Below are 14,998 nucleotides of genomic sequence, written 5' to 3'. Positions count from 1 at the left end.
CATTTGATCTGTTAACAATGTTTTAACAGAAGGTCCAATTAGTGTTGTCATAGGTGTCCTCTTTTGCTTTTGCGAAGTTTTTTTTTTTTTTTTTGGTCCTTTTCACTGGTGCACAATTGTGTCCTGGTACTCATACATCTATTCATGAGTGAATTGGCTCAGTTAGGATGGAATACTGTTTGTCTTTCCCCCCTCACATTTGCAGTTTAATGACATTTAATTTTGTAATTAAAGGAAAATTCTGTCATTATCTACTCACCCTCGAAAGTTGGGTGATTACAGCTGAAAAGGGATGTTAATAACATCTTTACAACTCAGTTTGGGATATCTGGGCTTTCTGAGATTACACCAGAAAAGGTGTATGGAGCCATTCTTCACATTTTAAAACAAGTCCCCATCTATGTCAGGTGTTTGGGAGGATGCTGCAAAGCTGTATTTTTGTGAAGCTCCAGAAATGTTTTGTGGACTACAAAACTTCACCCAGACATTTACATCTGCTCGAGGAGGACTAGATAATGACAGAAGTTTCGTTATTGTGAACTCGTCCTTTACAAGTCACTTCCGGATGGGCTGCAAGTTTAGGTTTCGTACATTTATAAAAACAGACCAGGCAGACAGCGGGCGGGTTGTTTATAGATTTATATGTTTTTGTTTTTTTTCCAATTTAATATCAGGAAAGTCCAATCAGTATAAAAGATGAAAAAGTCTGACTCGGGTGAACACATTTATAGGCACTGTACATGTATAATTGCACATACTGGACTAGTACTTACAGCAATAGTTATAGCTCAGAGAACTGAGCACCAAGTACAAGTGTTGGTATTAGAATTAAAAAAACATGCTGCGACTTCTACCTTTTTTTTAATTACGGTAAATCTAGAGGAAGCAATCCAATAAGTTATCTCAACTTAAAGTACTTACAGACATTTTAAAGTTAATTTGGTCTTGAAAAAGGAAGAAAATCGAGCCGTTTGTGCAAAAAAAAAGGTTGTTATTGTCTCTGAATAGCTGCATTTAGTTTGTGTCAAGTGAAGTGTGAATCCAAACACAGCGGCGTTTTATTTTTTTTATATTAAAAAAACAAAAACATTTTATTTACATAAATTACAAGAAAGCACACACTGTTATACCAGTCTACATTAACACATGTCCTTTATATGGTCTAGTCGCCTACGTTTTCATCACGTTCACTATGATTAGTCACACATTTTGTTCAACAGCAGGGCTAAATTTATTTCATAGCATTAATTTTTTTTTTTTCTTTTGTCAATGTCTACAACATTTGGATATATTCACAGCACTGTAAGGACGAGATAAGAACAGCCTTTTGTTTTGAATAACACTACTGCTTCACAAGCACCCATTTTGACAACAAGACTCTTTAGGACAAGGCACGGTGCATTTAATCACATCTATCTGTAAACCGAGGAGATCACAGCATATTGAATCTATACAAAAAGGCTTTACAATTGATACATACTGCTCGCTGTAGGAACGTCGTTTAGCTTTCACAGTTAAGAGTTACCCTTTCCACAGTCAGTCAGTCAGTCCGTCTACCCAGACAGAGTTATCTCTCTGCAGCATGTTGGATGGCGTAGGGGGAGTTCCGTCATACACAGCCTTGTTTAATGGAGGGATGACTGATGGTGGGATGGTCTCTTGTGCTTAGAGAGGAACTTTTTTCACAAAGAGGAGGTTGTAGAGTCCACCACCTCGCGGCCGTTACAGACTGCTGGCACGTAGTTAGAGGCTGATCCTAGGGGAGAGAGAAACAGCGACATTAGCCAGGCAAGAGTTTGTTTTTTTTTTTCAATGAGAGGGCACAAAACTGTGAACGAGAGATAAAAGCTGTGAGCTGAATTCTGGTGATGTCATCGGCATCATGACATCACCAGAATGTCATTTCATTTTACATGTTTATGATAAGCTATCGAACTCTCAAGCATTGTACTTAACAGAGGCATATTCAGCTTCCTAATTTTGTTTTGGGTCTACGCTCTATTTTAGCTCCTGTCTCTTTAAGGCTCCCTCCTAGATTGGTCGGCTCACACATGCCTGACCCCGCACCGCTAACATCAACAGAGCAACTTTGCTAAATCAGTTGCTACTGGCCAAACTTGCAGCTAGACATAAATCATGCAAGTGTCAACTTCGGGACATAGTGTGATGTCACAAAGTCACAAAGTCACAAACTTTAAAAGCAGGACTATAGACGAGGCGTTTCAGGAGCAGTGTTTTCTGTGGGAGAGAGGAGCTTCTGTCGGTGCGATAGACCTATTACATAGACCTATTTTTAACTGTCAAGATATTGTTCATGCACCGCAATCTATATAATACAGCGAAGGTGAGGGGGGAAAAAAAGAGAAAAGAAGTATCATAGGTCTCCTTCCGGTACAAATATGAGGCACTTGTATGTTAGTTTGGCGCTGTATGACAAATTACATACAAAGCTTCTATACTTTTACATACAAGCAAAATTATTTTACTTGTATGTAAATTATGATGCATTGCTAGGGGTTAAATTAGTCAAAAGTACATAATGCAGTTACAACGAGCTCCAGTTTGTGAAAGCTCCAACAATAAAATGCTAGTTACACCTGAGTGCATCAGGTCCAATAATCAAGCATAAAAATTACAGCAACAGTTTGTCTGCATAATGTGCTTTTACTTACATATGAATGGAAACTTTTAGCTTAAGGCCTAGTGTGTAGGATTTAGTGGCACCTCACTGTCAGGATGCAGATTCCAACCAACTGAGTACCCCTCGAAGAACCTACAATGGCTGCTAAAAACAAAAAACAAAAAGCAAAAGGCCCTCTCTAGACCCAGTGTTTGGTTTGTCTGTTCTCGGCTACTCGGTACAAACACGGCAGACTTCATGGAAATCAGCCCGCTCCCTCTGTAGATTTTAAAGGCTCATCAAAACACGATCATTGTCAGTTTCAGACTATGTATTTAACTTCTGCCTCTAAATCCCCCTAAATCCTACACTCTGGACCTTTAAGTAAAAGCTCTGAACACCTCCTCTAATTAATGACAACAAGCATTCATTTAAGATTACTAACAAGTCTTCAGCCTGAGTTAGCAATAACAGTTAAACTAGTGCTAAGCCTTTAAGAGCACAGTTGTAGTTTGGACTGTTCGAGCTCTTCCAGCTGTAACAGATTAAAATGAATACCCAATGTGTCTGTGTTTATTTATGAAGTCTGTGCTGTGAATTAGTCCGTCAGTTTATTATTAAGCTTTAGATAAGGCTGGCTCTCATCCAACATGAGAAGAAACATAATGATTGGATTTTAATTGCTTCTCCACACTGATGCAAAACCTGACAAAAAAAAAAAAAAAAAAAGGCGGAGAAAACTTTTTTAATTTTGTTGACTTTCATTCTCAGACTCCTCTCTTTGTAGTCCTGTTTCATTAAATAATGTGTGGAAACCTCTGACACAAAAAACATATTGCAGGTGTTTCATGCAAGTTAGGTCCCAATTCCCTTGTTGATTACACTGTCATTACATCCTATTTTGGAAACCTAAACTGATGCAAGGTGTTGGGTTGCAGCTGAAATTGCGAACAGAGGCCTTCGTGCTGCTGTTGAGAATTTTAGTATGCGCCGCACTGGAGAGGGAGCGACGAGTACCTGATCCAGTGGATACTTGTACCTTTAGAGTAGCTGGAGCTGGGAGCGGAGGCAGAGGCAGACACCGTGGCACTGAAGCGGTTGGTTGTGACTCTGAGTGAGGCCACGTTTTTCTGGGGCTGGAACAGAATGATGTGAACCTTGGGGGCGAAGAGGCAGCCGAGCACCACCGAACCGCTCAGACTGACGGAGATGCACATGGTGGTGGTCTGCACCTGTGAGGAGAGACAGACGGGCACAAAGTGGGTGAGTGGGTGGGTGCCTGATGGTGAATTTATGTGAGCATTTGTTTTCTACTTTTGTCTTCAAAAGGACTAAAAAAGTTCGTTCAAAGGCGACCCGGCCCTCCGACACACACACACACACACACACACACACACACACACACACACACACACACACACACACACACACACACACACACACACACACACACTGACACACCTGTTACTTCACTACAGGCTTTGATCCAATCGGGTCACTCAGTTTCATTTGTTTCCTGCTCTAATAACTCCCTAAATCTGTACTCCAGTCAGTAGAATTCCCTCTCAACACCTTCGTGCTTTGTTCATTCCAAAATAAATAACTTAATTAATCAATAAATGGTCATTTAATGCATGTAGGTTTTAATACATTATCAAATGTGTATGGAATTATTATCATCATCTCTTTTTTTTACTATTTCTTTACATTTATTTTAAAGATACATATTCATTTCATATTTACTTTTGTGTTTATTACATCCGTCAAGGAAGCTGTGTTTTTTCACCTGTGTCTGATTGTTTGTTTGTTGGTTTGTCAGCAGGATTACACACAAGCTACAAAATGGATTTCCATGAAACTTGGATGGAGGATGGGTCTTGGGCCCAGAATAGACCCCATTTACTCTTGGTGCAGATCCAGCTACAGGAACGGATCCAAGAATTTCTTCTCGCTCTCCAAAACATTGCGAGACAGGGCATTTTTTTTACATTTTCATTTGAATTATGCATGGATCTTGATGAAAAAAATCAGCCGCATTTATAGCTATCTATGGGTTAGTACGGCGGCTTGATTGAATTAAAAGGAACATTTGGGGACTTGGCTGAGGTATGTGCTCTAATGAGTTCCGTTCAACTTTATCTTTTATGTTCCTTTACTTACAGAGTGTGCTTTTACAAGAATCACTTCCAAACCAATCACAATATCCATGTCAAACGTATACTGAACACCTTACATGCCCTTGATCGTAGTAGCATTGTCTTTCGGGGGCACAAAACACCTCTTTTCATTTTCTCACCTCGCCTGGATTAACATAGAGGTCACAAATTATCTTCATGTCCAAGGCCAAGGTCTGACAGTCCTCTATATTTCCATCAAGCCAAATCAATATCAAACTCAGTAGCCCTGGATCACACTAAATTCTAAACCAGCCATAACTACTTAAACAGATATACAACCTACATCAGATTGTACTAACTCAAAGATACCAGCCACTTAAATATGCCTTACTTACTTACTTTTTTCATCAGCATTTGTGAATTATTCCCAGAGAAAACATAGGAAATGTGGAAAAAAGCTCCCTGTTGTGAAAGTGAGAAAGAATTCCCGAATCTGTCCCTTTAATCTGGATGGTAAATTACCATCTTCCCCATTCAAGTTTCGTGGAAATTTCTTGTAATTATGTTTAAAAAAAACAACCAACAAAAGAAGGGTATGGGTGAAAACATAACCTTCTTACCAGAGGTAAAATCATGCAGGCGTCAAGCTAATGTTTTTTTTGTTACATTATGATGTCATGTGTTTTAATTATGTTTAGTTACTATTACATTTGCTAAATGTGCTAAAACAATCCTGCAGTCATATCACAAACAAAAACAGAAATCTCTCATGCTGATTTTTTTATATTTCATGCACTTAATATTATTGGATTATCAGCCGCATTTTCATTTTTCAATTATGTACGTGTGCATGAAGCTCTCAATTAGGAATGTTAGCAATTCTAATCGTATATCTGCATGTGCATGACTACGAGGGCAAGAAGAAGAATGTGGAATAAGCGCAGCTGGCTGTCCTGGAAAGTCAGGGCCTTGTTAGTCATATTTCAGCCACTAATGTGAGCTGACTGCTGGGGTCATCTTCCCGAGCATCGTCTCTTCCCACCCCACTGGTTACCCCTGCAGTCCAGGAACTTCTATTTGCAGAACCACAGCATGAAGTGAAATCCCTCCTAAACAAAACCGCACAACAACAACACTGCGGAAACATGAGAAGTCATCTCACATTATTAAGCTTTCGAGTACAGAAAAAACAAAGAACACAGCCGGGACTGCAGGTAAAGCTACCTCACTGCAGCTTCCTATCTCTTTAAGCCATAAAGATGTCTTTCTAGCAGCTATTTCCATTGAGCACAACATTATGAAGCACCAACAGGATATGCTGCCCCGCTGTGTGAACCCTACTGTTTCTCACTTTAAAACTGGCAGCGGAGAGAACCAGGTCTCACTTTTTGTTTCATTAAATGCCTTTTTAAATCTTTCATTTTAGTTATACATTTAAATCTATAAACAGATATCTGTATAGTTTTAAGTAGATATTTGCAATCATTTTTTAACTTTCCTTGGCCTTTATGATTCGTCATTTATGATTTAATTAATTTCATTCTATCTTTTGAAATCTGTTCAAAAATCACAAATATATGAGTTCATGTTTAATTAATCAGTATGTACAATGCATAATTCAGTCACTGACTGTTTCTACAGAGATGAAATTGACTTTTGCTCAAATAAAATGAATAAAACTGACAGGAGACAGAGGTTTGAAATAAGTTTCACGTAAAGGACCCTGAACATAACAGAGTATCTGTATCCATCTGTGAAACCTTGAGTTCATCATGATTCACTGGCTACACAAGGCTACTCTCTCATTAGAATATCTCTCTGCTATCCAACCCTAATTTGAAATGTGGCAACTGAACCCACAGCTATTATTATTGGTGTCACACAGAACCGATGCATGAAGGTCTCTGTTGCAATGCCAAACCTCTCACTTTTTTTTTTTCCCAATGTATGTGTGTGTGTGTGTGTGTGTGTGTGTGTGTGTGTGTGTGTGTGTGTGTGTGTGTGTGTGTGTGTGTGTGTGTGTGTGTGTGTGTGTGTGTGTGCGCGTGTGCGTGTGTGTGTTTGCTGCCTCTTCGCTGTGAAGCTGTATACTCTTGATACTCGCAGTGTTCAGCCAGCAGGCCTCGGGTATCCCACTGGGGATCAGAAAAGGTAAAGGTTTTCAGTTCACGGTTTGGGTGCCAGAAAAGCTGATCACTGCAGACATGAAAAGCCTGAGGTACCTCATGATGATACAAAGCTTGTGTGATTTGAGACCACCCCCCCTCCCTCTGTTTGCACAACAAAGGCCTTGTTGCTGACCAAATGCTGTTGTAGCACCCTTGAGTCTGCCTAAGGCACCGGGACTCATAACTTACATGTTCTGTCAGCTTTATGCTTGTTGGGTTTTTTTTGCCGTATTACTCAACACTGCATGGAGGGGGATGTCCGTCCTTGCAGCTATGTATTCTCTACTTTGGAATAATCAAATGTATATTCAAATTTTTGGTCTGTTGAAGCGTTTCAAACAAGTCCAGTAATAGTTGTGCATATAGTCAGCCCATTTATTCATCATTTGTGTGATTCAGTGTAAATGCAGCCTTTAGCAATTTGGCTGCGAGACTTTATTCCCATGTGACAGCTCTGCAGTATGTCATATTTCCTCTGACTATTAGGGAGGCAGCGTCACTAAATGTCCCTGCTTACAATTATTTTTACTTCATGTCATAACACAACTTGGGGAGTTGGGGCTGGTTATGATTCAGTCTCTGTATCTAGAGAGAAAAACAGCAATAAATCTCCTGATTTGATCTTCGGCACCTGAAATGTGTCATTAAGCATTTAGTGATGCTGTGATTCAATGAATCACTTTGACTGCCATTAATTATTTCTAGCTGTACATTCCAGCTTCATTCGTCGCCAGAGTCTTTGTTCTCTTCTTGAAAGATCCTTCAACCTACATGAAAAGGAAGCTCACTCTTTCATGGGTCCGGGTGAGCGTGATCAAATGGAATCCGAGAGTGACACTTTCTTCTTTAGGAACGAGAAACACACTTGGGATAGTCATTTACAGACTTTGTTTACATTATTCCACAACAGCGGGCTTGAGAAGTTTCTAGAATTACACATTCTGAGCACTAAATGCCACCATAAAAGACACATTTCATGGATAGTTACCCTGTAGTCGCTGGCAGTGACATAGAAAATGGGCTGGAAGGCGAGCCAGATGATGCAGGTGGTGTACATGGTGAATCCGATGAACTTGGCCTCGTTGAAGTTCTCGGGGCACTTCCGCGTCTTGAAGGCGTAGACAGTGCAGAGGATGATGAGGATGCAGTTGTAGGTGAGCGACATGAGCATGCTGGAGTCCCTGCTGTTGCACTTGAGGGTGACCACGTCTCTCCTCTCCGGGCTCACCTCCTTCCGAACCCCTGGCACCTCCACCAACAGCCAGATAAGAGCCACCAGCAGCTGGCAAGAGATAAGAGCGCCGCAGATCGCCACCTGGGAGGCAGGGCTGATGAAGCGTGGCCGCTGGGCTCCGTCTTTCACGCCGCTGAAGATGCGAGCAATACGGTTGGTCTTGGTAAGGAGGGCTGAGTAGCATACTGCGAAGGAGGTGCCCAGGCCGAGTCGGCGCAGGGTGCAAACAGCGGTGGAAGGTTTGGCGATGTAGATGAAGGTCATGAGGTAGCACATCAGCACTCCCAACAGGAGGATGTAAGAGAGTTCACGGCCACTTGCTTTAACCACAGGCGTCTCGTTGTGCTTGAAGAACAGGCCCACCACTGACAGAGTGCACAGTATACCAAGGCAGGAGATGGTGACAGGCCCGATGGCCCAGGCATCCTCCCAGCGGATGTATTCTTCAGGCAGATCATAGCAGCCGGTCAAGTTAGCCAGCGGCCACTGACCGAAGCTGCAGTCCGCACAGGTGAACTCGTCCTGCAGGTACTGGTAGGGCTGGCAGGGGATGCAGATCCAGCAGCACACATCTCCGGGCTGCATACTCTTCACCTCGTTCTTCCTGCAGGGGTCGCTGCACTGGGAGGTGGGCGGTGACAGGCCACGCCAGTGCACCATGCTGTTGTTCAGGGTCAAGTTGTGGTCCCAGTAGCCGACCTTCTTGTAGATGAACTTCCCGTCTTCTTTGTGGTAATGAAAGATGTTGTAGCGGCTGATGCTGTCGCCGAAAGCATCGAAGCGCACCATGCTTTCCGCTTCTGTAGGTCTGAATGGAGCTGGAAGGAAACAAAGAGTAATGTTGACTTAAGGCTTCTGTGAAGGACATCTGATGTCTTGAGACGATTTAGGGGTTCGATTTAAGTTAAAGGGGCTCTATGTAACAATTTGTAATGATTCACATGTAAAAACCAGAGTTTTATTGGCCATAAATGAGCCGATTGTAGCGTGATGGGAAAAAATTAGACCTCTCCTGTCTCTCTCAGTTTCCTATACTAGCCAGTGGATGATGTGTTTAATGCTGCTGGTCTATGGATTTAATTTCTGATTTTCAGTCACAGTCCAAAGGATCTGACCCAGTGCCTCTCTCCGCTCCGCAAACAGAGCGCAGGTAGTCCACTGATGTAACCTAACAAATAGCTTCCAGTACGACACAAGTTCCAGAGCCCATTTTATTAGAATTGTGTATTTACTAGTAATGACACTAACAGTTTTGCACAGTCTTGTAAGAACTCAACACACGTGTTTACTGCGATTTTAACTCATCCAATATGTGTATTCATTCATCCAACCAAGACCAAATCTTTTGAGAATAGTATGTTCGAGATAGTCTCCCTCCCACTTGTTCCTCCATGCTAATTAATGAGTTGATTTTGCTAATTGAATAAACACAATAAGCAGCTTTCAGTGCTGCAGAGGAAATCGGTTGATGTGTTTGTTCCAGTGACATGCTTATTTGCAAACCCTTTTGCTTGACATGAAAATGTTCAATTACGTGTTCAAGCACAAATGAAACAGACATTCTTGTCCCAGTGAAACACTGTGTCGGTGTTTGCATTCATCGCTGTTCTTACCTTCAAATTTGGTCTTCAAGATGAACTCCTTGTAGAACCTTTTGCCGTTACCTGGTTTCATGGCCTCACACACCTTGGATGTGTTGGAGCACACAGCTTGCCTCATGTTATGCAGAGCATAAGCCATGGCATAGACTGCATTTACCACAAACATGATCTTGGACTCCTGCTCAAAAGTGCCATCTCGCAGGCTGTTTTCACTGCAGCCAGCTTCCTGGAGGCTGCAGCCAAACCGGTGCTCCCAGAACTCCTTGAACCACGGGTTCCTTGTGTTGGTGTACGGGTTCAGCTTGGTGAAGTAGTCTTCAAACTCTCTGATTGGGTAGGAGGCCAGCTCGATAGTGAAAGCCATGTCTGCTGCAGTCTCGCTGCCCCTCACCACGCTCTCCTGAGCTCCCCATCCATCACTCGCCACCCAGGTGAAGGTGGCATTCATGCGAGCAGCGGCCACCAGCAGTTCGCGGGCGTCTTCGCTGCGGGTGAACAAGATGACCACCCTGGCGTTGGACTTCTGCTGCAGAGCGCGGATCACATTGTCATAGCTCTGGCGGTTCATGGAGCGGCTCACCTTGGCTGAAGTGGCGATGCAGATTTGGCGAGTGCGAGCCTCCTGCTGGAAGGCATCGATCCCAGTCTCACCGTAGTCGCCCTCTGACGCCACTGTGGACACGTAGGTCCAGTTGAAGTAGCGCAGGATCTCAGCCATGGCCTTGGCCTGGTAGAAGTCAGGAGGCACCGTGCGGGCAAAGTAGTCATAGCGGCTCTTATCGCTGAGCTTTGAACTGGTGGAGGCGTAGCTGATCTGAGGGATCTGGAACAATCGCAGGAGGTTGGCCACCTGAAGAAAGAGACAGGAAATATTAGGTTTATTATTAGGTATAGGGTTATTATATGGTTGTCAAGTGTCATTTCAAAATCCTGAAGCCTTAATTGTGTCCCCTGCTACAATCAAACAAATGACTGCACCTGTATCATATCGTACCAAACTGGCAATAGACACATTTTTTGCTTTGAACTTCTCTTTCTGAAGTAATTAACAACTGCACAGTGTCATGGTTGTAAAAAAAAAGGACACCATCCATCCATGTTAAAGTTCCCTATAAACCTCGCTTTCACTGTGCCTTTTGGCTTGTCACTGGGAACCTTCTTTGCACGAGGACAAATTATCGCACAAAGGACACAATCAAATTAGGGAGAGGCACTGTTATCCGAGGTCACTATCCCCAGATAAGGGTGGAACAACTGGAATAACTGTGGAAAGTCTGCACTGCAGAAGAAAAAGTATCACGCTGATGGAGGCGGCAGAGAGGCTGAGGCAGTGTTAGAAACCTAGGTTAAACAGGAGTAAACAGATGGGCAGTCACACGATAAAGAGCGCCAGTCAAAGTCTGTTCCCTCTCTGATAAGTGTTTCCTTGTACCACTGTGACTTGAGACAGCAGCTCAAAACGTACATTCTTTCAGCTAGCTCAGTAATTAACAAAAGCTTTCCACTTATTTGTACAAACGGTTGTTCTAGTTCGCCTTTTCATGCAAAAAGCACAGAGAGAGATCAGGATTTCTGGACGAAATTGGGATTCTTACGTTTGTTTTTTGCTTTGCACAGTAGCCAGGTCGTTACTGGTAGCCTTGTTGCTAATGCTGTCTTTGCCAAAGTGGGAAATTCAAGGAGAGGGGAATTTGAAAAACTGTCTGTTTAGGCTTTAAGTCCAACAAAGATATTTTCCTAAGCCGAACAAAGTAGTTTTATTGCCTAATTCAAACCAACATAATGGCAAGTGTCTGATGAAGGTTCAGCTTGTTTGCAGAGTCACTGGCAATAATCCTATTCAGTCACTTCTCCACTTTGTCTCCCCAACTCCTGAGTGAAATATTGACTCAGTGTTGATTAAATATTGAATATTGGCACTTGAGCAGAGCAGTAGGAGTGTACGAAACAGTAAAGAAAAAGGACACACTGAGCTGAAATACATTATCAAGGTCTGTAGAGCTGAAGGGAACTGTTGGCAGATGGTAACTATCTGTGGTTTTGTGTTTACATGAGTGGCACAAGAGTTATTCTAAAAAAATATTGATTTCACCCACAGCTCTACTGTCATTCAGTTACGGATGCTTCTGCAGCTGACAAGCTTAAAAACTGCTCATTTTCACAACAATTTTTCCTTGTGGCTTAAACGCCATCTCTGACAGCTGAAAATTTGGGGTCAACAAAATGTAATTCTGCATCAAATTGCACAACTGTTTGCTTTTCAACTTGGAGATATCCATCCGGTCTACAGGTGAAGTGGAGCCATTAAGGGACACGGCTGCTCCAGTCTGACGCGCTTCAGCTCTGTGGTGAAAACAGGGACAATTCAATGTTCCTCCATCTCAAACTGTTTACTCTGTCAAGGATCCACATCCCTGGCTGCCACTGCCACAAATCTCCTCACAGATAGAGCTACGTAACAGCAGCAACAATGGCACACAGATAAGGGCTTTATCCGTGTGTTTTTCTGCTTTCTTGAGTTAAAAGCATTTCTATCAGCGCATTAAAGTTTCATGACAGCTTCTGTCAGACCTTAAGATGCCCACCTAACCCAGACAAAAATATGGTTATCCTTGCGGAGATGTTAGTTGATGGCAAGTTCAACAGGGCTGGATTATAATCTTTGACTGAAAACTCAGCGAGGCGTCTATGTTGTACACAACACTGCTGAAATGATTGTGTCAGAGTCATAACATAAAATCCCCGCAATTATTTTCCCTCACAGCATTGCAGAGCCGACTGTGACAGAGAGCTGGTGAAAACTTGTCATTTCCCAGGATTCCTTGTGAGTCACAGTGGTGATTAGTGGATACCCATGGGCTTCAGTTTGACTACCTCCTCCCCCAGGCTTCATTGTATGCCTGGAGGCTTCCCAAACAATGGCATCCCCACGGATATAATTGGAACCTTCCACCCTCATACTATTTATTAAAAGTACTATTGTCTGTTACAGCTCACTCGATCCAACCCATGAAACAGAGCAATCAATTTTTTTCTGTGATATTGTAAATCTTTATTGTTATATACTGTACGTGTAGTACGATAACAATTTTCTGGATGCGCTGCCATAAACATGTTACTCAACAGCCTATTTTTAGAGATGCTGGCAGCATGGCTGCAGGGGGGGCAGCGCCGGTCTGTCGGTCATTTGGTCCATCACTTTGGTCCAGACTGACTTATCTCAAAAACCATTAAATATATTTCCATGAAATTTGATGCATATATTCATGTAGTCATATGGAATGAATTAACAATGTTGATCCCCTGACCTTTAGACTAGCACAACCATCTTTTTCTTATTTCCCTTATATCAGTTTAAGACCAATCTAATGAGCCCATCAGCCTCAGGACTGGTTAAAGAGACAGATGTCTAATTGAAACACACTGTTGCCTTGAGTAAAGTTACAGATTTATCTGGGTTTGAATATTGTTGGACACATTGCAGATAATGTAAGGACTGGTGAGTAACGGCAGCTGAGAATCATGGGTAATTTTTGTCTTCCGCCACCCAAAAACAGCCCCAAAAAAGCTTTAGTTATCAGAATCAAAGCAGAATTAATGTTGTATATTTTGAAATGTTCTGGTGAGACCTGGATAAAGATTTGTCCTAACTAACAAACCAAAGACCACACACAGAATGACAGTTATGATAACAAAAAATACACTTCTCACTAAAAATATTATCAAAACATATATGGTAGAAACTATATTGCATTTTCCACTGAATGATAGTTATGTCTAGCTTGTTTTTCTGCTCTACAAACCAAAACCTGACAGACACGTGATGTGAAATGTAAGACTTTCACAAGTTGAGAGTTTAACTAAGATGGTGAACATGAATCATTGCTAAATATCAGCATGTGAGCATTTATCTCAAATAGAACCGCATTGTTTAACCACAACCTAACAAAGCTGCTGGCGTGATAATGGATTCTTCTTCTTCTTCTTCTTCTTCATTTTACATCCTTCAAGCACTGTCTTTCATTACCCTTTCTGACTGCACAATTACCTCCTGCAGACACATTCACCTTTTCATCGCTGTGGCCAGCTTTAATATAAACTGAAGCATCTTGAACTGATGGAATGAGACAAACAGAGGCTACTAGACGTTGTATATACAACACAAAAGCAGCGCTGTTTTGCCGCAGAAATTACCGACATTAACCCGGATCTGTGAGCGGCCGCGTGCTTAACCTCTTTTAGCTTAAACACCCCAAAGACAAGAGCCAGCAGAAAACACAGGCATAAAGTCTTGAGGGGATGAAAAGAGTAAATATGATGTATTGAGACAAGTGCACTGCTGCACCCGGCGGTAGTCCTCTCCGCTGTTTCTACTCCAATGGTCTCATCAAATTACCCACTGAGAGACTTGATTTTCCGTCATTAATGTATGGGGACCCCTGCGTGCACTGACTCATTCATAGTGCCTGGCGTATACTACTGTATTTTGCATGCAGCAGGCTAGCATATGAGCAGCCACACTGAGTGGCGGTCACACTTGCACGGTAATAAGGTAGTTTCCTCCTCCAGAGTTTTCAGGCATGCAGTTGGCCTTCATCAATGGATTCTCGGAGAAGCCTGACAGCACACCTTTCAGGGCGGCACTGGAGTGTGTGACAGTAACCGTCTGTTCGTCCTCGTGCCGTGCTTCCCTCTCTCCATCGACGAGCCTCAAAAGACCGGGCTCAGGGGTCTCATGCTGTAAATTGCTCTAATTGCATGAGACTCTCCGAACGCCAGACTCGTATTGAATGTCTTAATTATGTCCACAGCAGTAGGTACGGTGCAGTTTACAATGAAACCACCTTTTATCATAACCAATACACACCGTTAACTCTTAACTTTGTCCCGAACTGAATCCATAGTAAAGTCACAAACCACTTTAGCTTGTTTGGCTCACAAGAGCAGTAAGTTGAGACACCAATTAGGTGATCTTCACGGTCCACTGGTTTAAAATCCAAAAGTGGTCCCCGAATGAGCTATAGCTTGGACTACAGTATCTAAAAAAAATAATGGTCGAGAGAGGTATATTCACACCACAGCCTCCCTGTATGAGCGGCTCTGATTGGACTTTCAGGCACCCTCTCGCATATATTTTCATATTAACTGTAAAGTAATCTTTTTAAAAATCACCTCTCCTTTGAGATGTAGAAATCATCTGAATTGTGCCTGTTTGCTGTGTAAGGACAAGCATAAGGAAGTACACACAAAGAAAGTAT

At 42.4% G+C, this 14,998-nt stretch overlaps 1 protein-coding gene across 1 annotated transcript in view; it reads right to left on the bottom strand.

Moving 5' to 3' along the window:
• Positions 1-624: 624 nt before the first annotated feature.
• grm2b (glutamate receptor, metabotropic 2b) overlaps positions 625-14,998 on the bottom strand; it is a 34,235-nt gene continuing 19,861 nt past the window's right edge. The window contains exons 3-6 of the mRNA XM_037101534.1: positions 9,753-10,590; positions 7,894-8,957; positions 3,660-3,852; positions 625-1,756 (exon numbers count right to left, since the gene is read on the bottom strand). Coding sequence (XP_036957429.1) covers positions 1,683-1,756; positions 3,660-3,852; positions 7,894-8,957; positions 9,753-10,590 — 2,169 coding nt within the window. The 3' untranslated portion in view covers positions 625-1,682. The remainder of the gene's footprint in view (positions 1,757-3,659; positions 3,853-7,893; positions 8,958-9,752; positions 10,591-14,998) is intronic.

Source organism: Acanthopagrus latus, chromosome 6 (genome assembly GCF_904848185.1).
Source record: "Acanthopagrus latus isolate v.2019 chromosome 6, fAcaLat1.1, whole genome shotgun sequence".
Lineage (NCBI taxonomy): Eukaryota > Metazoa > Chordata > Actinopteri > Spariformes > Sparidae > Acanthopagrus > Acanthopagrus latus.
This window is presented reverse-complemented; position numbering and strand designations above follow the sequence as displayed.